Below are 22,954 nucleotides of genomic sequence, written 5' to 3'. Positions count from 1 at the left end.
ACAAGCAGTACCATTATTAGGCTGCTTGATAACAAGACAAGCATGCTATAATGGATATTGGAGGAACAAGGAGCAGCATGAAGGATACACCTACAGAAAGTGGCGACTTGGTGACAAGAGCGTGAAAACGGTAGCTGTCCTTTATCAGCTACTGAGACAAGCTGTACATTTCTCCATGCCGCACACATACCTCTCTCCTCCTTACACTGATCAGAGGATCCTTGGCTATCCATGAAGACTTGGTACCTTTCTCATCCTAAAAGATTTTTTTGACAGCCATGTATATAATATTTTAGAGATGCATGTGCTGCTAGATTACATGGGTTTATAAACGCTATATATAGGTCACACATTACTGTATTCTAAGGTTACTTACTCAGAGTATACGCTAGGACTATGCATACACACACAGGTTCAGAGTGAAGGACTCCCATCATCAGTTCTAGGCTCTTTCCTTTAGCCTCTCCACGGCTCCAAGGGTGTTAATGAAGATCATGGCAATAATGGCTGCACTTCTGCACTACAAGGGGGTTAGCATGGTTTCTTACCTGGACAATCTGTTGATTAAGGAAGATTCGGACCACTGAAACATCTCTCTTATAATCTGAGTTCTGGAAGAACATAGGTGGATAATAAATCTTCCAAAATCCCAACTGACTCCTTGTCAACGGATGGTATTCTTGGGTCTAAAGTTTCTGGCCCTTCCATGCTAGCATGCATAAAGCTTCTGGGCCAGATGGTCTCCACGTTCTAGACACTTCCCCTTCAGGAGATTCCATTCACGCACCTTTCAGTGGGACCAGCTGAAGAAATGGACAGTCTCCACCATTCACTTGGATTCCTAGTTGATCCAGTTGTCTCTGGAATTTGTAGTCCCTTCGCTGGTGGCTGATGAAGGATCTCCTGTCAATGGGTAATTACTTTGCCATATGGGCTTGGACCATTGTCACAACAAAAGCAGGCCTCCTAGGTTGGGGTGCCATTGTGTTACACTTGTGCATTCAGGCGACTTGGTCACCTCGGAAACATTGCTTCCGATAAAGGTCTTGGAATTGAAGGCTTATGTTACAAGCTTTGCAGGTGGCACAGCAAGTTCAGTCCAACAATGCCACGGCCTCCAATGGTACCTCCCTGACGATTCACATCGTCAGGGAGGTACCAGAAGTGTGAGGAGGCATGCAAGTGGCAGCTCAGATTCTGGCTTCGGCAGAAAACTTTTTTTTGCCATTTCGGCAGAGTTCATTCCAGAGTTGGAAACCTGGGAGGCCAACTACCTGAGCAGACACACAATGCTGCCTGGCGAGTGATCCGTCCATCCGGTGGTTTTTCTAGCGCTAGACAGGGGGTGAGGTCTGACTGACATTGACTTGATTGATTCTCGAGTAGAGCTTGTCCACTTGCCTGTTATGAGAAGAAGCCGAGATCCTCTGGCGGCAGCAGTGGACACAATGACCATGCAATGCGTGCATGCAATGCTGGGATATTTGTTCTTCCCATTCCAATGCTGGCCCGAGAACTCAGACAAGTGAAACAAGGAAGACTACCCGTGATCCTTGTGGCTCCACATTTGCCACGTCGGGTCTAGTTATACAGACATTCTGTGAATGGCAAGTGAGTCAGGGCGGCGTCTACCGCTTCTACAGGTCACATTCTGGTTCCAAGACCTTCATCGGCTAGCTTTAACAGCATGGCTTTGGAAGCCAGTCTCTGGCGGGCAAAAGGTTTATCCACCAGAGTAGTGGACATTATTGTGAGCTAGGAAGCTGGCTTCTGCATGCATTTATAACAGTGTGTGGCGTATCTACATCAGGTGGTGCAAGCATCACTCCTCTTGCCACTCAGGGGCATTTAGACTTTCTAGGCCTTTCTTCAAGACGGTTTGTCCGTGGGTCTTAGACTCAGCTCTTAGAGAGGGCCGTTACATGAACTCTCCATTTCCAAAAGAAAATTGCGGAGTTACCGTGAGGACTAGTCTTCACGGGGTCTTGCATATCTGGCCTCCTTACGTTCCGCCAACAGCTCCCTAGAATGTGAACTTGGAGCTAGCTATGCTTCAGAGCGTACCCTTTGAACCACTGAGCACGGTGGACTTCAGGTACCTTACGTGGAAGGTGGTTTTTCTCTTGGCCATAGCATTTGCACATAGAGTATTAGAACTTGGAGCTCTTTCTTGCCGCTGGCCCATGATCGGTTGAAAGGAAGGAACTCTTTGCAGAATAGGCCTAAGGTTACAGGGTTTCACCTGAATCAAGAGATCGTGGTCCTGGCTTTCCGGGTGCGAGATAGATCTTCAGGCCCCCAATCCGAGAAATCCTTGGATGTTGTTTGTGCCCTTCGCATATATGTCAAACAAACTAAGGGAATCTGTCTTGCGAAAGTCCGCTTTGTGCTGCTACAGGCTTATAAAAGAGGGGATGGCCAGCTAATAAGCAGACAGCCGCCTGGTGGATCACATACACCATTAGGCAGGCCTATGTCACAAAAGATCGGCCCATGCCTAGCCATATTGCAGCCCATTCCACCTGCTCAGTGGGTGCTTCTTAGGCTGCACGGGATAAAGTTTAAGCGGATCAGTTTTGCAGAGTGGCCAACCGGCCCTCGCGCCATACCTTTACAGAGTTTTACCAATTTAACATTTTTTTTTGCATCCTTTTGGCCGCAGTGCTTTGTGTGCCGGCCTATCAGAGTTGTCCCTCCCTTAAGGGGCTGCTTTAGAACGTCCCCATGGTGTTCCCCAGATAGGATGAAAGAGAAAGGAAGATTTTTATATGTACGATAAATCCACCTGCGGGACACTGCATTCCCTCCCTTCTGCTCTTCTGTTATTTTCTCAGTTGTCTTACCCTTCCCTTGGGAATTTATAAATACACTAAGGATGCAGGGGGTTGCAGAAGGGAGAAGTGTCTGTAGGTTAAATAATTAACTGTTTAAGTGCCAACTTCTAGCTCCCCTCATACAACCTATGGTAGCAGTGTACCCAGAGAAAAATTGGGTTACCCAAAGGTTGACATGATCGCCTCCCAGTTGAAATACAAAGTGGAGCAATTTTATCTAAGAACAAGGGATTCATAGACATTTCTAGTTCAATAGAATGTTCATCACCTGTTCCCTCCGGTACCAATGCTTGTGTGTGTGCTCAAGGTGGTTAAGATTCTGATGGCTCCATCCTAAGAATGTCTAAGGCAGGACCCCGTTGAGAGGTTCCATATCAGGGATTAGTGCAATCGGCTTTAACGGCGTGACTCTTGAAGCCATGATTCTTTATGTTAAAGCGTTTTCAGACAGTATGTGTACCATTCTCAAGGCTTGGAAGTCAGTCTTGGCAAGAAATCATAGGGTTTGCAAAAAATTTTGTACTTGGAAAAAGGATTGAGACCATATTATTTTAAGATTCAGATCTCTGTCTTTTTTCAAGAGTGGCACTCCTATGGAGGTGCAATTGTTTTGTAGGGAGGCATGTGCAGTCTCCAAACATGGCCTCCGAGTTTCAACTCAGTGTTGTAAGCATAAAAACCCCCCCCTAGAACTCTTGAAGTCAATGGATGTCATCTTCTAGGCTATCTCAACAACACAAATGGTTACGGAGCTGGGGGCCTCTGTCTCGAAAAATCTCTATATACTATATTTTTCATAAGGATAGGGAGGTTAATTAGGACACTTTTCAACAGAAAGTGGTTTAAAAGTTTCATTTAAACCAGGACATAGTGATCTCAACATGGCATCAGAATCAGCCTTCAAAGGAAAAGGGACCTCTACATTTATTGGATAATGTGAGGGCTCTGAAGACCTGTGTACATAGGACTGAGTTTTGCAAATCTAATGATTTTGTAGTACTTATGATGCTCACAAACGAGAATAGCGTGCATCAAATCAAACAATGGCAAGGTGGACTTGCTCTCCATTTCTTTCCTCTTCATTCTCTCTTGTGGGGCTTGGTTAGAAAAAATATAGAGGGAATATAGGAGGGGGACAAGTTAGACTTAAAAAAAAAAAAAAAAAAAAAAAAAACTATTCTAAGTGTCCAAGTCTTGGAAGCATCCTGTATGCCTTAGCATAAGTGTGCCCTACCATATTCAGAGAAATAATTTTTTAAGTATAACAATCCTGTTTTGTGCAAAGAAAGCATTCCTGATGAAATAGAAAAGGATGGCTTGTCCAACACTGATAAAACCACACAGCTAATCGAATTTGGTGACTGGAGTTAATAGGGAACCAATATGAAGATGAAATATCCAGTGTGTGAATACTTTAAGTATTAAGAAAGCTGGATTTAGTTTGGCACAGAGATGGCCTTGGTTAGCAATTGAGACCAGTTGCCCAGGTACTGACAGATTTTAACAAGTGTAAGCAGTAGCATCCCATGCTATTACTTTGTGGATGGTATAGTTATATCTGTCAGTTATTTCAGAATAAAAAAAAAAATAAAAAAAACTTGTCTGCAATAAATTTCCTTTGGCCCTGGATAGAACAGATAGGATTGTTCAGTCAATATATATGAGCATGTAGAGTAACATGTATCTACAGGCGTGGCCACCATTGTAAAAGTCAGACAGTGAGGGTCATGTCCATTATGAATGTATGCACATTGCTCCAGAATACATAATGGTCTTCACCACCAATTTGGATCACAACCACAAAGTTTGCCAGTTTCTCTACGTGAACTGCACTTCTCATGGATATGGACTTCTTTAATAACATGGCACAATGCTCTGTAACCCACATCAAAAAACTTGGTTTTCTAAACTGTGCTACAAAAGCTACATTGACAACTTGATTGGTTGCAAGGAGTTACAGGATATAAGGCACAGTGCATTAATCTGGTAAACACTTTATAGTGCAGAATCTCTGCTCAAAGGGAGGGGGATGTGTGAACAATCCTGTCCTACACCACAGAGCATTGCATAACAATGCTATCGAGACCTCACCAATATGGGCACAACCTAGGTATATAATAGCAACCCTCAGTCTGTTTGAGAGATATACATTTTTGTTGTCCCCAAGACAGCTGAAACCAAACTCTCCTAGGCGGAGGGCACTGAAAACCCCCCAAAATGAAACAGAAAAGGCAGACATTAAGGAAAAGTAGTACAGTTAAAAAAATTTAAATAAAAAGGATTCACTCACCTGGCTTCAGGTCATAGTGAATGATTGGCGGCTTGATCTCATTCAAGTACTTGAGTGCATTGACAATCTGCATGATTATAGAGCGAGCTTCCTTCTCAGACATGAGCTTGTGTTGCTTCAAGTAGAAGTCAAGATCATTGCCCTCACAATACTCTAGCACTGTGCAAAACCTGCATGAACACAGAATTGGTTAAACAGATAAATATTAACGTCATCCAATACAAAGATAACCTATTCAGTCTTAATGATTTTTCACTGTTCTGTTGAAGTGTATTTTATAATTTCCTTTCAAAACCAATAGTGTGTATTCACACAAGACTAATTACTAAAAGCAGCACTCAAAAGATAAAAAAATATATCTATATGGACACAAATGTGACAGAAAACCTACAGCATCTTAACTTGTTAAGATGCAACATAATTTCTGAAAGTTATACCCAGTGTCCTACAACCTTAGAGCCCCCATTCCACTCAAAATGTCTTTTCTACTCAGGTGTAAGCAAAAGGATTAGTAACTTACGAGTCTGTGTCAAGAGAGAAATAGTCATACAGCTTGACTATTCTGGGGTGATCCAGCTCCTTGTGAATACGATATTCCCTGCAGGCATGTCTGAGAGAAAAATGCAAAATAGAGAAGCATAAATAACCAGTTAATCAACTTATATACAGCTCTGTAAAACAAGTAATGCAATGTTAAATATGGTTTCTGCTAAATACTAGGAAATCACTAATAAACAAGGAAACAAATTTTGGGCAACAAAAATATCACTGTGGCTAGTGGGAGACTAATTTGATGCCAAGAAATGGACCATAAACCAGGAGGAAGGAACAAAAAAAAAAAAAAAAAAAAAGTTTCCCGAGTGTCCCTAAAACAAAGAGAAATGAATGTTACAGTAGCTGCAAAAAAAAAAAAAAATATTTGGGGGAACTACTCTACACTTGGGACGTTCCAAAGATGCTCCTGGAAAGGGGTCGCTGCCAGACAACTGTTCAACCGAGGCTCAATGCTACATTGGCCATAGGGACACACTTCAATCTGGTAGCGCAAACTGTAAGGTTATGCAGAATCCAAGATCTAAGCATGTTAGATTGCAGCTTTAATTCATCTGTCAACTGTTTGCGCTGTTGCCTACTTTCTTATGTGTGACAAAGATAAAGGAGGCTATCTATTCCGCAAATGACGATTGGTTTACATAAATCCTCAAAGCTCTAACCACGGCAACAGGTGGCAAGATTTGTCACTTCTGGATGCTAGATCTTGTCTGAAACAGGGATAACATCCTGGATTAGGGGAAATTTTAACAACATTCTGGGCTGGACAAAGTATTGGAGTGCAGAACAGACCTGTTGTGAAAAACAAGAAACTGAACTGTAAGAAAGGGCAGCCATTTCAGATAACATTCTTTCTATATCAATGATCAGTTAAAGAAGATATCTCCCAAGTTAGGTTAAGGTCAGCAGATCAATAGGCTTGAATGGCAGTTCAGCTCCAAAAAGACCAAGCTTAGATCCCATGAAACTACAGGCAAAGCATAGGGCGATTGGAAGTGAAGAAACCTATGAAGAAATGACTGGACTTCTGGATTAGAAGTCCATTCTCTCTTTAAGATTGGGCTTACACTAGGGCTTTCAGAGAGGCAATCCACTGTCCAGGCTATCCTGTAAAAAGGACAAAGGGCATGCCGGGTTAAGATGAAAGGTGAACACCTTACAGTTGACACCAGCTTATGTAGGCTCTTTCACACTATGGTAATTCTTATAAGAGGCTTTTAACCTGGCCTTGATCATGGTCTTAATAACCTACTCTGATAGCCCCTTAGCTCGAAGAATCATTGCTTCAACCACCTTTGCATTAAAGCCAGCCAAGCTAAGTCCTGGTGGCACTGACAGATCTTCTCTTAGAGGCAGTCACCACAGTGGATCTCTATGGCTCTGATGACATGCTTAGAATGCGAGTACACCATGATCATCTTTGTCAGACTGGTGCTACCAGAATTCATGGGACGCTGTCTCTCTTGGCCTTCTTTTAATACTCAAAGAAGCTTTGGTTGAAAACCTTCAGACAGAAGGACCATTACCCAGAATTAGCAGCATGTGATTCAAGAATTTGGCCTACCAATTATTTACAACTGGGGGGCGGACCAGAGACAACGTTCTGCCTACCTCTGGGATAATACCGTCCCACACAATATCTTTGGCTATTACCTACATCGCAAAAAGGCTCCTGGTACCTCTCCTTGGTGTTTTATATATGCCGTGGCATTGTCCAATTAATCTTGAATGGGTCTGCCCCATAAGAGAGATTGAGCCTGCAGTAGCTGTTTTTTTACCACTCTGAGCTCAAGAAAATTTATGGGTAGCCTTGCCTCCACTGGGGGTCCAAGTACCTGCAGTCAGAGGCTCAGCCCTGCATGTGGTCTCAATGGTCTAGTCCCAAAAGACGACACCATTCTGCGAATTGTGTTGCCAAATTGGACATTGATTACGAGGCTATAATCTCATTTTGGACAATCGAAGTGTGGAAGTGAGCAAACTGCACTGTTTTAAAGATACCCATCTCCACCTTTGCTTCATAAAATGGCAGATTGAGATCTGCAACAGAGCAGCCAGAATTTTCTCAGGAAAAAAGGACTTGGACAACTTTGTTTAAAAGAGGACACAGAGGAAAGGTAAAAAAGAGGATTTATGTACTTACGTTAAATCCGTTTCTCTGATTCCATCTGGGGGACACTGCTTACCATGGGTTGTGGAGGGGAGCTTGGGAGTTTGCACCTAACTAGTTAATTTTAGTACTGCTGGAAAACCCCTCCCCTCTACAATCCCCCTGCCTCTTCCTGTCCAGTTAGTTTTAACAAGCCCAAAGATAAAAAGGGCAGTCACACAAGAGCACACAGAAGAAAAACAGAAGGGAGGGATCGCAGTGACCCCCAGACGGAATCAGAGAAACGGATTTAACGTAAGTACATAAATCCTCTTTTCTCTTTCATCTGGTCTGGGGGACACTGCTTACCATGGGGACGTTCTAAAGCAGCCCCTAAGGGTGGGACTACTCTGAAAGCCCTGCTCGTAAAGCACTACGAGCGAAATTTGCATCTGCAGAGGCAAATATGTTAAAATGGTAAAATTTGGTAAAGGTGTGGACAGAGGACCAGGTGGCTGAGCCGCAGAGCTGGTCCGCGGAAGCTCCATTCCTTGCTGGCCACGAGGTTCCCACCGATCTGGTGGAATGGGCCGTAAGTCTCTCCGGCACAGCACGGTTAGCCTTAATATAAGCTTGCCTGATAGTAGACGTAATCCATCTGGCGATGGATTGCTTAGAGGCTGGCCAGCCTCTCTATTAGCATCATAAAGGACAAAGAGAGTCAGTCCGTCTAATCTGGGAAGTTCTTTTAACCTAAATGCGGAGAGCCCTAACCACATCCAACTTTTTCATCGATTGCTGATCCGTATGAGAAGTGGATGAAAAAAACGGAACTATTATTTCCTGGTTTAGATGAAAAAAACCGAAACTACCTTTGGCACAAAAGGAAAGGTTCTTAACACCGCTCTGTCCTCGTGGAAAACCAAATAAGGTTCCCGACAGGACAGGGCTCCTAATTCAGAACGCTGCGAGCAGAAGCAATAGCCAGAAGAAAGAGGACCTTCCAGGTCAACCACTTTCAATCTGCCCTGTTCAATGGCTCAAAGGGGAAACCCTTTAAGCATGTCCAGAACCAAGTTGAGATCCCATGGAGCTGTAGGAGGGACATAAGGAGGCTGTATATGCCGAACTCCCTGGAAAAAAGTCCTAATATCTGGTAAGTCAGCCAACTTCGTATGAAAATATATCGAAAGGGCTGAAACCTGAACCTTTAGGGATCCTAATCTAAGGCCTGCTTCTAGGCCATGCTGAAGGAAGCTAACAAGCGAGGGAGGCGAAAGGAGGACGAGTGGTATGTCCTACTTTCACACCATCTAATATAGGCCTTCCAAATCTGGTGATAGATGCGAGATGAAACTGGTTTCCTAGCTTGCATCATTGTTTGAATTACACTGGAAGAAAACCCTCTAGCCCTCCAAAGGCTGGCCTCAACATCCATACCGTTAAATTTAGCTGAGGTAAATTCTGGTGATGGAATGGACCCTGAAGAAGACGGTCGTGACGATACGGAAGGTGGAATCCCGGACCTTCCGCCATAGATATTTCTGCGAACCACACCGCCGTGGCCAGAAGGGGGCTACTAGAATTACTGGTAGGGAACCCTGCCGAACTCGTCTGAGGACGCGAGGAAGCATGGGGATTGGAGGAAACAGGTATCCCATCCTGAATTCCCATGACATCGTCATGACGTCCACTGCCGTCGCTAAGGGATCTCTTACCCTTGCGCAGAACCTGTGGACCTTACTGTTGTGTCTGGAGGCCATGAGGTCTATGTCTGGAAGATCCCCCCTGTGAACCAGAGATTGGAAGACTTCCGGGTGAAGAGACCGCTCCCCTGGCATCATCCGGTTTCGACTTAGGTAGTCCGCCTCCCAGTTTTCTATTCCTGTAATGAAAACTGCCGATATGGCCGGAACATATAGCTCTGACCAAACCAATATTTGGGCTGCGATATCCATCGCCGCTGCGCTCCTGGTTCCTCCTTGTCTGTTGACATATGCCACAGCCGTGGCATTGTCGGACTGGATTCTGACCGGGTGGCCCTGAAGGGATTGAGCTTCCTGAAGGGCTGGAAGAATGGCCTTCACTTCCAATACATTTATTGGGAGAGCAGACTCCTGAACCGACCAACCTCCCTGTAGCCGGAGGTGCAGGACTACCGCCCCCCAACCTTTCAAGCTGGCGTCCGTCGTGGCTATGATCTACGACCAAGGTGCGAAGGATCTGCCCACATTCAAGTGATCCTGGTACTGCCACCACTGAAGAGATGTTCTCGCCTCCTGGGATAGAGAGATTTTCTGAAGTTACAGGTGTAGGTGTGAACCTGACCACTTGGACAATAGGTCCCACTGGAAACATCGAGAATGGGCTCGACCGAAAGGAATGGTCTCGAAGGAGGCCACCATCTTTCCTAGAAGCAACATGTACAAGAGCATTGAGGGTTTGGGGAAAGACAGAACCTGAGTGGTTACCTTCTGAATAGAGGTGACCTTCTCTACTGGGAGAAATATCCCTTGTTTGCTGGTGTCCATATTGAGTCCCAGGAACACCATGCGCTGACAGGGAACCAACTGGGATTTCCTTGAATTTATTAGCCATCCGTGGCCCTCGAGAACCGCTTGGGTGAGGGATAGGTGAAAGCTTAGGCAACTCTCTCTGGAAGCCTTGATGAGCAGGTCGTCCAAATAAGGAACGACCTCAACACCCTGCAGATGAAGACATGCCGCCATCACTGACATAATCTTTGGCCTATCAACAGCGCCAAGAGTCTTCAAAGGGGAGGGCCCGAAACTGATAATGAACTGATCCGACCGAAAATCTGAGAAGAGACTGATGGTGGATCCAAATGGGAATATGGAGATACGCGTCCTTTATAGCTATGGACGCTATGAACTGATCTTTCTCTAGGCCGTTTATTACTGACCTCAGAGATTCCATCCGAAATTTGTCCACCATTAAGTGAACATTGAGGCCCTCTAGATTTAGTATGGGGCGAAAGGAGCCGTCCGGCTTCGAGACTAGGAATAGGTTGGAATAAAACCTGTTCCTTTCTGGTGATCTGGAACCCTGCAGATGACCCTCTGAGCTAGAAGAGAAGCTACACAATCCTGTATAGCCTGTCTTTTTACTGGATCTCGGGAAACAGGGGCCTGAAAGAAACGGCGTGGAGCCGGCCCTGAAAAGGTCTATTTTGTACCCCTCTGAAATAATTCCCCGAATCCAAGGATCTTGGGAAGACGCCACCCACTGTTCGTAAAACAGAGACAGACGTCCCCCCACAGGCGCCCCCTGCAATACAGGGTGGTCGTCAGGACGCAGGCTTCTCCCGGGTTTTAGGGGGCCTGGCGCTTGGATGCAAACGAGGACCTCCCTCTGGTAGAGGAGCCTCGGGAATTGGATTGCCTGCCTCTAAAGGACTGTCCCCTATGGGAAGAGGCCCCACGAAAGGGCTGTAGAAAGGAGCTACCCCTCGGGGCGCCGCTCCTGTTAGCATAAACTGGCAAGGACGTGCTCTTGCCCCCCGTGGCCTGGGAAATAAGGGTATCCAATTCCGGGCCGAACAAACCTGCAGCCGAAAAAGGAATAATTTCAACAGACCTATTTGATTCCGCATCACCTTCCCAGGATTTCAACCAAAGCGTCCTTCTGGCTGAAATGGAGGCCGCTTGAATGGAAGAGGAAACCGCCGAATAGTTCTGGGCCGCTTCGTAAAGATACCCCCGAAGCCTCCTTTAATTGTAAGGCATGGGGAAGAAATTCGGAGTCCTGTAAGGCCTCAGCTAGCTGGTCTGCCCCTGCCTCCATGGCTCTAGCCACCCCAGCCGAGGCAAATGTGGGTCTGAAGGCAGAACCCGCAGCCGCAAATATGGATTTGAGCTGGGATTCAACCTTGCGATCATTGGCGTCCGGTAGGGACGCTGAACCAGGGGCTGGGAGTAAGGTATGCTTTGCCAATCGAGCAATAGGGATATCCACCTTGGGAATACTCTCCCAGCGAACCACTTCTTCCTGTAAGGGATACAGGGAAGAGAACCTCTTGGGGATAGAGAATTTTTTTTATCAGGATGTTTCCATGCCCATTCAGCAATATCTCTAAGTTCCGCGGAAGGGGGAAAACGGCTGGCCTTTCTCTTGGCCTTTTTAAAGAGACTTCTGTCCCTGGGGGTAACATCTTCCGGTTCCGGGAGATCCTACGCCTGTCTTACCGCAAAAACCAAATCGTTAACAAACAAATTGGCCTTTAGACACTTCTCCCTGCTCTGAGGAATGACCTTGGTCAGTGTCCGAATAAATTTCCCCTTCTTCCTCGGACGACTCCTCAGAATATGAGAGGGCCAAGAGGGGATTAACATATCTAGGCCTCTTTCTTTTAGCAGGCGGGGTATTTGAGGGGTCAAGCAGCTGGTTAAGCTTGTTCAGCCCTCTGATAAAAGCTGTAGACCATGCCGGTTCTGTAGCAACCAGGGCTGGGTCAGTCTGTAATGAGGATGGTGCCGGCAAACTCAAAGCACTAGAACCTGAGGAAGCCGGGAGGTCTAACTGCGTATTAGCATTACTAGTCACCGAAGTTGCCACAGTAGTCAGCAACTGGTTAGACTGAAGGACCATTTGAGCTAAAGAGCTAACGGACTGTAAGGGAGGTTACCCAGGCCGGTTCCACCGACGGTGGGACTGAAAACTGCTGTGTCTGTGTAGTGGAAGCCTCTGCTTCACATGCCGTGTAGAGTGCTAACGGGTCCCTCTGGGCACATAGTAATGTAACATGCGAAATATTTTGGCATAGGGCCCTTTCCCTTATTGGTCATATTTATAAAGGAAGGCACACCAAGCACACAGACTAAACAAAAATCTAGCTGAATATACAGGAGCGAGAGAGATGTAATGAACAGAGTAATACAAAGTAATCAGCTGATATATTTCTGAAAGTTGTACTTGCAAATAGTAAACACCAAAAAAATCTATGGCTAGCAGGAGGCTAGAGTGTAAACCTGCTAGCCCAGTATTACAACATCAGATATGTGTGTAATTAAAGGTGATACTTAGCCCAAGGGCCACCAAGGGGAGAAGATCTGACAGCAGTCTGTGTTTTCTCCTCAGCTCTGTTCCTTTTCCCGGGCTTGTGCTGGCGCCAAAAGACCTGGGAAAGACCATCTCTCTCTCTGTAAGGAGAGGGGGAACTCTATGTATTAGCTCCCCCTTCCTATAGTTCTTTTCCATGTTCTTCTCCTCAAAAAACTCTTATAATCGTGGCAGAGTGGTGGAGACCTCTAGGACAGAGGTCTCCGCAGCGGAAGGTCTCCGACACCCCCCTCCTATGTCTGAGGGGGGAATCTTGGTTTTGCCCCCTTCTCCTCGGCGCTGCAGCCGAAATCCAAGATGGGCGCCGCCATTTTCATTATCCAATAACCGGCGCTCTATGCCTGTAATGGCAGCGCCGGTTATCCTGGAGGCTATAGGAGTGCAGCAGTCCATGAGACCGCTTGTCACTCCCTTCAATCAGGCACTTTGTACTTCAGTCCCTGTCAGTGAGAACCGCTGGCTCTCAGCTGACAGGGGAATGCCTGCGCTGCCAAGCTGTGAGTGTGTTCTCTATAGTAGAACACACTCCAGCGCTGCCATTTGAAAAAATGTAAAAAATAAAAGAAAAAAGAAAATTTCTTATTAAACTAAGCACCAAACAAAAAGGCTGCCCAAACTCCAGGGCACCTAAAAAAAAACTGGACAGGAAGAGGCAGGGGGATTGTAGAGGGGAGGGGTTTGCCAGCAGTACTAAAATTAACTAGTCAGGTGCCAACTCCCAAGCTCCCCTCCACAACCCATGGTAAGCAGTGTCCCCCAGATCGGATGAAAGAGAAATATGCACTTCCATGGGGGGGTATTTGTCAACACTGGACTTTTGATAGTTTATAATCAAGTAGCGTTAAAAGCGGTTTCATTGTCAAGTGCAAATGGGTTGAAGTATAAATGTAATTCAGGCATGGCATAACCATCACCCCATTTGATCTGAATACCTTTGGCCCTGTAGGGTTATTGCTCTGAATCAGTGATGGCTATACCATAATGCTTGCAAGGCTTGTTGGACGACAAGGTCTCCAACAACCTCACCAGTGACGAAAACACTCAAGCCAAGCCTAATGCTAGCTATTTAAAGGTTTTGGACACAGAGGTTCCTGGACTACTAGTGTATTGATTGCAACCCGTTGAGTGAAGAATACCCAAGAAGATGAAACCCTGCTGTAGCCTCTAGGAGAATAGGAGTACAATTTTCACTTCCCTCCATAGGACACACCACACATTTCTACGATGATCTGAGCTAGCCCAGACTCTTGCCCAGTCCAACCCTGCCAGTTTAGTTTTGTCCCAAGTAAACATGCGCGGATCTTGGTCCTCAGACTCAAAGCCACACATCGGGCATCTGGTTCGGGAAAATCTATTTGTTAACCTAGCCCAGCATTTGAAACATGAGAAATACATAGCGTTTTTCCTCAGCACCCTTGTGTCTGGAAGTAATCTCTTATGACATCAAGAAAGAGTGTTACACTGTAGGCCACATCTTAGGAAAAGGAGTGAACAAGCAGACAAAGAATTTAAACAAACATATGAACATAGACCAATTGAATTTTAAGGAGGTAATGCACAGCAAGATCCCTCAGTGCTACACAGGAGAAAAAAAGCACCTTCCCCACCTCATGGCTCAGTTGAGTCAAGGAACTGTCCATCGGACAAATCCCTAGGCATATCTATCCCTAGTTACTCAGCCTCCATCGGACAGTTACTTGCCACCGAAGGTTCTGTCCTACTCTTTGATGCAGGATCCGGTAGTATCCGGGTGGATAGAGCAAGCTCCATTCCAGCTCGTCATTAGAAGGTACTGGAGCTGTGAAAAGAGGTGCCATGACTTCTGGAGTTCTTTCCGGTGAGCAGGCGGCTGAGCACTCATGCCAACCCCTCCTCCCAGAAACAATTTGAAAGGAAGTTTAAACCCTTCACTGCAGAGTCTATATTGGCACTTTTTGACCTGGTCACACGCAAACATCAATAATTTGTTTGTGAGGTACCTACACAAATGGTATTTTCTGAAAGTGTACTGAAAATAGTATCATTAGATTACTTATACCTTTCACAGCAAAAAAATAAAAAAACATCTACCAAAAGTTTTTTGTTTTGTTTTTTTTAAATTTAAATTCAACTAGTGAACACTACCAAGAAATACTGTTCTGTTGTTGCTTTGTGATCAATCCCTCTTTCCAAAGTAGCACAAAGGATTCTACACATTTGTAATAAAATCTACACTCTTAATGATGATCCTTTGTTTTTTTGCTATTTTTGCATTGTTTTGAATGTAATGCAAACAAATGTGTAGGAACTAATTTAGCTATACAAACAAGCATGCCAAATTAGAACCTACATGAAATAAAGGTTCTCCAAAATTTATTGAGGCATTATAATCACCCTCCATACCTCCCTTCTCTGTACTTAAAGCTTTCTGTAGAGTAGATTATTATTGTCTATCGAGATGTGGCCATTACAAAAATTCTTCTCCTATACTAGGTTCCTTAATGTTTTCTGACATGTAGGGTGTCTTTCATTTGATGGTAACTGCTAACAGAGGAGATCTGTGCCATCTCCAATGGACTTATTTTTGTAGTGTACGGGGTTACTGTCTGATCTTCACACATGATTACAAGACATTAAAGGGCACACCCTGACTTTCTATGTATCATGACAGGGAAAATATGGCACATATGACTTTAATAAAAGGTCCATAGAGGGAGGGGGAAGGGGGGTGGGTGGAGTAGAGTACAAAAAAGTTTTAATGGAATTAGTGTCCCAATCCTCTATGTCCAAAGAGCGTAAGTGTCTAAGTGTCTCCCAAATGATAACAAATAAAAAAAAGCTAATTTCATTAAAGCTTATGGTAGCAGAGTATTACTACTCAGTGGCTTTTAGACTCGTTTTCCTAGCCAAGATGAACACTGTTAGTAGCAGTCTTAAGAAAGAAGCTTATGTTTTTTGTTTTTTTTTACAGGAATTGCTGCTTTAAGTTTTAAACAATTTATAATTCTGCCAATTTTCCACAGTGGGACTACCATGGCAACAAAGTACATGATGGAATGAGCAGAGGCAATTTGGAGCACTCTTCCGAGCACAGTTCTCACTGTGACAAAGTATTCTTATGGACAAAGATGTATCTAAAATAGCCATTTCTGTACAGTACATAATAGCAATTCTGTCACAATTATATTTGCTAGAATTAAGGTGGCAAATTCTCAACATGGGGGAAAGAAATGAAAGCCTTTTGCATCAGAAGGCCAAATGGATCTCTCAATTATATGCTGTAGAACCTTTAGTACAAAAAGGCTTGAAAGCCCATTTTTATCATTAAGGCTAGTCATTCTTCTATTTTTCTACTTGCAGTAAAGAACGTTTCTTTCTGAATTTTGTATACTTGTGTATACAATTTATTATCACTGACCCACAGGTGACACTGGAAAACCATGTGATATGGATGTGATGTGAGCAGCTCTGGCACTTCAAAGAATTCTTTAATGTCAAGTTCATCCCCATCTATACCCCTAGATGCTAATCAAGTCAGTTTCACTAACAAAGCATGCAAAAGGAACCAAGAGGGAAAGAGAGAAATCCGGAAAAAAAAAAGCTCTAAACACAACCTGAACACAAAGATGAACAGGAAAACAGAACAAAAGGGAGTGAAAACAGGGAGAGTGCCCAGTGTACCCCAAGGATTAGGAGTACCAAAAATCCCATTTCTCTGATATCCTATGGTGGACACTGGAACAGCTTGGGAACATATCAAAGTTGTCCCCATGGGACAGAACTCTCCTTAACCCCTTGCAGAACCTTGCAATCTATGGATTAAAAGTGTTAAAACTATAGGATTTTGTAAATGTGTGCACTAATGACCACATGACTGCCCTGCACAGTTGCTCAGCGACAACAGCCAGCCATGCCACCCAGGAAGTACCCACAGTGCAGGTAGACTGAGCAGTCAAGTCCACGAAAAAAGGTTCATCCGCTCTGGTGCAAGCCTGGTTGATTACAGACTTACCTGGCAATAGTTTATTTAGAGGCAGGACTGCTTCTCCTGTGCATCACACAGAACCAAGAGAACACCCAAACAGCACACCTCCCTGGTGGTTCTTAGATTTGAAGACAAATACCATGTTCAGCCTGTCAATTGAGCCATCTCTTGTCTCAGAGTTATACTGATAAAAAACTGCAACCAAAATTTCGTAGTTCAGGTGGACCCTGGAAACCAGCTTGGATTGAAATGGCGTTTTTGTCCTGTGCATGGCCCTATCCTCGTTGAACACAGGTAGGAGGTCTGCAAAACAGCCCCCCACGCAATTCAGAGACCCTGAGAACTGTAGAGATTAGCAGAAGGAAAGCAGTCTTTCAGGACAAATATTTTAAATTCACAGACTATAAAGGCTTAAAATGAGGCTGTTGTAGTGCCTTGAGCACCAGAATGAGGTCCCAAGGTACCACTGGAATGACGTAAGAAAATTGTTCATGCACCACTCCCTGGAGAAAAAGTGTGGACCTCAGGCATTGATGCCAGGTTTCTCTGGAAGAACTTTGACAAAACTGACAACTGGACCATTAGAGAACTGAACCTGAGGCGCTGATCTAAATCGCACTGTAAAAAGGACAGAAAACAAGACAGTTTAAAGGCAAATGTATGGAACCTTTTGCACACATAAGGAAATGTATGTCTTCCGGATCCTTCAGTGTGTCCTGGTTGAGACAGGCTTCCTGGCCCTGAGCACAGTCTGCGCTACGTTGTCTGAGAGACCCTTAGCTTTGAAAATAGCTGCTTCAATAGCCACCCCGTTAAGGTCTGTTCCTGCATTCGTGTTTAGTACATCTAGCTTTGAGAGATAAAAGTCTCCACAAAGGAGCTTCAAGCATACCGTTAATGGAGTACCAAGACCTCCTGGGCCAGTTTGGGTGCACATGATTGCATCCTCTTCTCCTCTACCTTCTTTAGGACCTTCGGGAGTGTAGTGGCAGGAGGGGAGAGGTAGACTAGAGTGAAGATCCAAGGAACCCCCATGGCGTTTACGACCACAGATGGGTCTTTTAACCTGGCTCTGTAGTCCTTCACCTTGTGGTTTAGTCGAGATGCCACTAGAAAGACCTGTTTGTCCCCACCGATTCACCAACTCCTAAAAGACCTCCAGGTGGGGAGACCACTCTCCTGGATGAACGTCCTGGTAGCTGAGAGTCTGCCACCCAGATGTCTGCGGGATGAAAACAGCCATGATGGCCAGAAGATTTTTTCAGCCAGTCTCCTTCATAGCCTGGATAAGCTCCTGGTGGATTCTCAGTTGCTTAGATAGGCCACTGTGCTGACAATGTCAGATTGCAGCTTTTCCTAGAAGATTATGCCTTTAGTATTGCCCTCAGCTTCAGTACATTGATAGGGAAGCTGTACTCCTCCAGTTTTCATCAACCTTTGATGCGCTTTTAGAGAACGAATGCCCCCGCAATCAATTTCAAATGGTAAATGGATGTCCGCTGATGAGGTTGTTTCAGCCAAAACAGGGACTTGCACACTGTCAGACAGTGTAATGTGTTCAGAAGTCAGCTGTAAGTGGGACCTGTTCCACTTCAATATTAATTAGTTCTGGAACTCCCGCAAGTGAAACTGAGCGAATTGGACTGCCTCAATGGAGCAGACCATTTTGCTCAGAACGCTCATGCAAAAGTTAACGGACACCCACTTCTTGGTCATAAGGAACGTTTCAATGTCCTGAAGGAAAGCCATCTGTCCTCAGGTAGTAACACCTGCTGCTGTTGGGTATTTTTTTTTTTTTTTTTTTGAAGTTCACAATCCACATTTGTGAATCCAGTGTCTCGGCCGTTTCTGTTAAATGGTTGAGAAGTAAAACCAGGGAGATTGTTATCATCAAAAGAAGCTCATCCAGCTATCAGATCAGTGCTATCCCCCTGGTCATCGCAAGGCCACCATTAGTGCCATGACCTTGGTAAAGACCCTCTCGGCTGTAGACAACTGGAAAGTTAGGGCCCTGAACTACAAATGCTGAGACTGCACAGCAAACCTGAGATGACACAGATGTCCCTCCCAGATTGGTATGTGCAGGTAGGAGTCTTTAAGGTCCATTGACACCATGAACTTCCTCTGCTTCATAGTGCCGAGTACAGACCAAAGTGACTCCATTTTGAACTTGTCCACTTAGAGATGGGACGTTCAAGGACTTTAGAGTTAGGATTAGTCTGAAAAAACAGTCTGGTTCTGAACAAAGATAAGATTTATGTAAAAACCCCTTCTCTCTCTTTCTGGAACTGGAGAGATGATTCTGAAAGATAGAAGTCTGAGTGGCCTCCTTGAAGGCTATTTTTGTGGGTTCTCCTGGTGGACCAGTGGTAAAAAAAAAAAATGAAAAAAAATCTCTGCAGGAAAGAGGCACTATCACGTATCCCCTGGAGTCAATGACCCCGACTCAAACGACCACGGCCACCATAGAAGCCCCAGGTTGAGTATCCAGTCATTCACACTGGGCTTGGAATCTAGGCTCTTGCCTACCCCCAATTGCTTACCTCTCCAATGGGTTTCCTTTGTGAATCAAAAGGTTGTGCAAGAAGTGGCCTGCCTCTTATTTCCTGTGGGGGAACAAAAGACCAAAAGGAAGAACCCTCTACGCCCAGGAGAATTAGATTGGAGGAACGAGTTCTCTATAACTCTAGTGTGTAATTAAGTCAGTTTAGAAGGGGAGAAGCTTGCTCGTTAAAAGAATTCTTTAAAAACTGCCAGAGCTCCTCACACCACATTCATACCCCATGGTATGGCTATATATAATTTCCCTGTATTTAGCAAGAGCTGTTAAGAGATCGTGAAGTTACTCTGTAAAAAGGTGACTGTTTAAGAGAAGAGCAATACATAAGCTGCATGGTTTTCTTTTTTGAACTATTAAGTGCAGTCCTTTTTAATTTAGCTTATTAACTAATGATTGAAGACGGATTCTGCTGTGTACACCAGAGTAGATAGCTATGAGCTGCCCTACACAATTACTCCACACCTAACCTGTCCATCATTAAGCTGTCAATTGACTGTGTGCAAGATTCTATCCTAAACGTTCGTAAATATATTTCTTATTGAAAGTAACTGCAAGGAAAAAATATCACTTACTTGTGGTAATTTTCTTTCTTTTCATCTCTCCAGTTCTTGTTTAACTGGTGGATTTTCACAGCAACATATCTTTGCTCTGTTAGGTCAAATGCCTGTAGAATAAAGTTAGGGAAATGTGTAAGGAAAAAAATTACAGCCCAAATAGTTTAGGTTCACAGTCAACAATAAATCTTTTACAATTGGCGAATACAGGATTTATAGACACATAACAGTATAAAATCAAGCACAGATCAACATACTTTTCAATTCATGGGTCTCAAAAATAGCCTGCTGCAACGTTAACTAATTTATTGCCTAACTATTTAAATATTTCTTTATGTGTTTTAACAAGTAGTGATGTCCACATTATACCTACAGGCTTCTTTACACAAGTGTATTCTATTTTGCAATTCTTAATTTTTAAGCACTTAGAGAGATCTGCAATTGATTTTACTAATGATTTAGCCAGATCAACTGTTCAACCTTAGCCACACATGGGAGATGAGCCTGATCCTCACATGGCACGCAAAGGTCATCCACCACAGACTGTCCAGTAGGAAACGGAGTCACAATATGTTTAAAAATAGATTAAAAAAAACTCCACCACAAGAGTATCTGGCATTATTCCTTGTGTCCGACATTAAAAGTGTGAGAACAATGTGGACATTTGTGAAGGACGCAGATTCAAATACTTTCTTGTATTACAGAAGTAGTCATTGCACACTTTGAAAGGACAACATCCCCAAGGGACAGTTTCTCAGATTAAGTAGAAAAAAAAACCAACTATTCCATGAGGGAAAATTTTGAAAAAAACAGGCCCAGACATATCAATTAATCAAGGGACAAGGATATACAATACACATCCTAAATACAACTTTAAAAGAGGTAGAGGAGATGGATAGTTTTTCCTCAGCGTAAAACTAGATTACAGAGTTTATTTTATCTCTTCTACATCGAGAAAGAAAAAAATATACGGAAAATTCTATTTATATGTAACATTTAATCCAATGTAAATGTGAGATACAATATATCGGAGAGACCAATTGGTCCTTAAATGTAAGTTTTTTAGAGCATGGGTGTAATATGCTGAACAAAATAATAAAACAAAACAAACAAACACAAAACACACAGTATCCCAAAGTATATGTCAACTTTCCGAAAGGGAGATGCGGAGGTATGACATTGTGGAGGTCTGATACAGTCCCCCAAAATTCTGAAATGTGTAATTGTTCAATTAAGTATATGAATTATAATATTGTCATATTTTTGTATCTATGTAAAAAAAAAAAAAAATGAATTATGTTTGATTCAGTGTTAATAAACTTTGCCTGCTACCAAAAAGATTGATTTTAGATTAAAAAAAAATATAAAATGTGGTTTTCTAAATATTTAAAATCATTTTATTTATAATGTTACGCATTGACCTACAATTAAATACAAATACTGATAAATCTCTTTGGTCCAGACATGTGGTGATGGCTATTGGTCAATTTTAAACAGAGGGCAACTTGAGCAACTGCGATTGGAATTTAATATTCCCCAGTCAAAGTTCTTAACCTATATTCAACTCCAGCATGCTATGATGGCACAATTTCACAAGGGAATGCTGCTCTTAATGTAGGCATCAGTCTCCGTATCTCACATTAAGGTTTCAGCAGATACAAGTGTACATTTTACATAGATCGTATTTAACTCCTATTCGCTTAGCAAAACTTGGTTCCAGTTATGCTACAAGTTGCCCAAAAAGTGGGCATGAACCTGGAACCTTTTGGCATCTCTTGGGAATGCTCAACAAATTCATGCCTTTTGGCTTAAAGTCATTCGCTGTACCAGTAAAACAGGTCTTTCAATTAGGGGTGTGAACTGGCCACTTTTAGTGTTTTGTGTTCCGATTTGTTTTGCCAAAACACCCCACTCAAGGTTTTGGTTCTGATTTAGGGTTTTGGGTTCGGATTTATTTTTAAAAAAAGCATAAAAAGTGCTAAAAACCAGTTTTGTTTTTTTTTCACTCCTACGCTATTATTAACCTCAATAACATTCATTTCCAGTCTATTCTGAACACCTCACAATATTGTTTTTAGGCGAAAAAGTTGCACCGAGGTGGATGGATGTCTAAGCTAAGCGACACAAGTGGGCGGCACAAACACGTGGCCCATCTAGTAGTGGCACTGCAGTGGCAGACAGGATGGCAGTTTGAAAAACTAGGCCCCAAAGAGCACATAATGCCAAAAAGAGGTGCAAGATGGAATTGTCCTTGGGCCCTCCCACCCACCCTTATGTTGTTGTAATAGGATATGCGCACCTTAACAAACCAATCATTTCAGCGACAGGCCCTACCAAACAACTGTGGCTAAAATGATTGGTTTGTTTGGGCCCCCACACAAAAAAAGCTATTCATCTCTCCCTGTACAAACTAAACTGGCTCTACTGAGGCAAGATGTCGTCCTCATCCTCTGATTCCTCGCCCCCTTCAAGTGTGTACTTCCTCATCCTCACACATTATCAATTCATCCCCGCTGGACTCCACAATCACAGGTGCCTCTGTAGTCTCTGGAGGCCAGTGCTGGTCTTGATTGAAGAATTGATAATTCATTTTTATGAACATCATCTTCTCAATGTTTTGCGGAAGCAACCTCCTTCGCCGCTCACTGACCAGGTTCCCTGCTGCACTAAAAACTCTTTCGGAGTACACACTAGAGGGGGGACAACTCAGGTAAAATAGAGCCAGTTTGTTCAGGGGCTTCCAAACTGCCTTTTTTTCCTGCCAGTAAGAATAAGGACTGTCTGACATGTCTACTTGGATGGTGTCAGCAAAGTAATCCTCCACCATTTTTTCAATTGTGACAGCATCCAATGCAGCGACAGTAGACATGTCTGCAATGGTTGGCAGGTCCTTCAGTCCGGACCAGATGTTCTCAGCATCCCCTCAGCGGGTCGTTTATGAAATCTCAGCTGTTACCTCGCAGCCACAGCTGTGGAAGAAAATGAAGGAGAAGCTGTTGGCATGTCAATGTCCTCTGCAGAGGACAATCTCC

General features: G+C 43.8%; 1 protein-coding gene across 3 annotated transcripts in view; it reads right to left on the bottom strand.

The window, feature by feature from the left end:
* The window catches only part of TLK2 (tousled like kinase 2), a 125,342-nt gene that overhangs the window by 11,777 nt on the left and 90,611 nt on the right, over positions 1 to 22,954 (bottom strand). For all 3 annotated transcript variants that reach the window (XM_075176901.1, XM_075176899.1, XM_075176900.1), the window contains 3 exons: positions 19,941 to 20,032; positions 5,645 to 5,734; positions 5,125 to 5,294 (listed from right to left, as the gene is read on the bottom strand). In XM_075176901.1, the coding sequence (XP_075033002.1) occupies positions 5,125 to 5,294; positions 5,645 to 5,734; positions 19,941 to 20,032 (352 nt within the window). The remainder of the gene's footprint in view (positions 1 to 5,124; positions 5,295 to 5,644; positions 5,735 to 19,940; positions 20,033 to 22,954) is intronic.

Source organism: Mixophyes fleayi, chromosome 6, assembly GCF_038048845.1.
Source record: "Mixophyes fleayi isolate aMixFle1 chromosome 6, aMixFle1.hap1, whole genome shotgun sequence".
Taxonomy (NCBI): domain Eukaryota; kingdom Metazoa; phylum Chordata; class Amphibia; order Anura; family Limnodynastidae; genus Mixophyes; species Mixophyes fleayi.
Note: the sequence above shows the minus strand (reverse complement) of the source record. Positions and strands in the feature narration are given on the sequence as shown.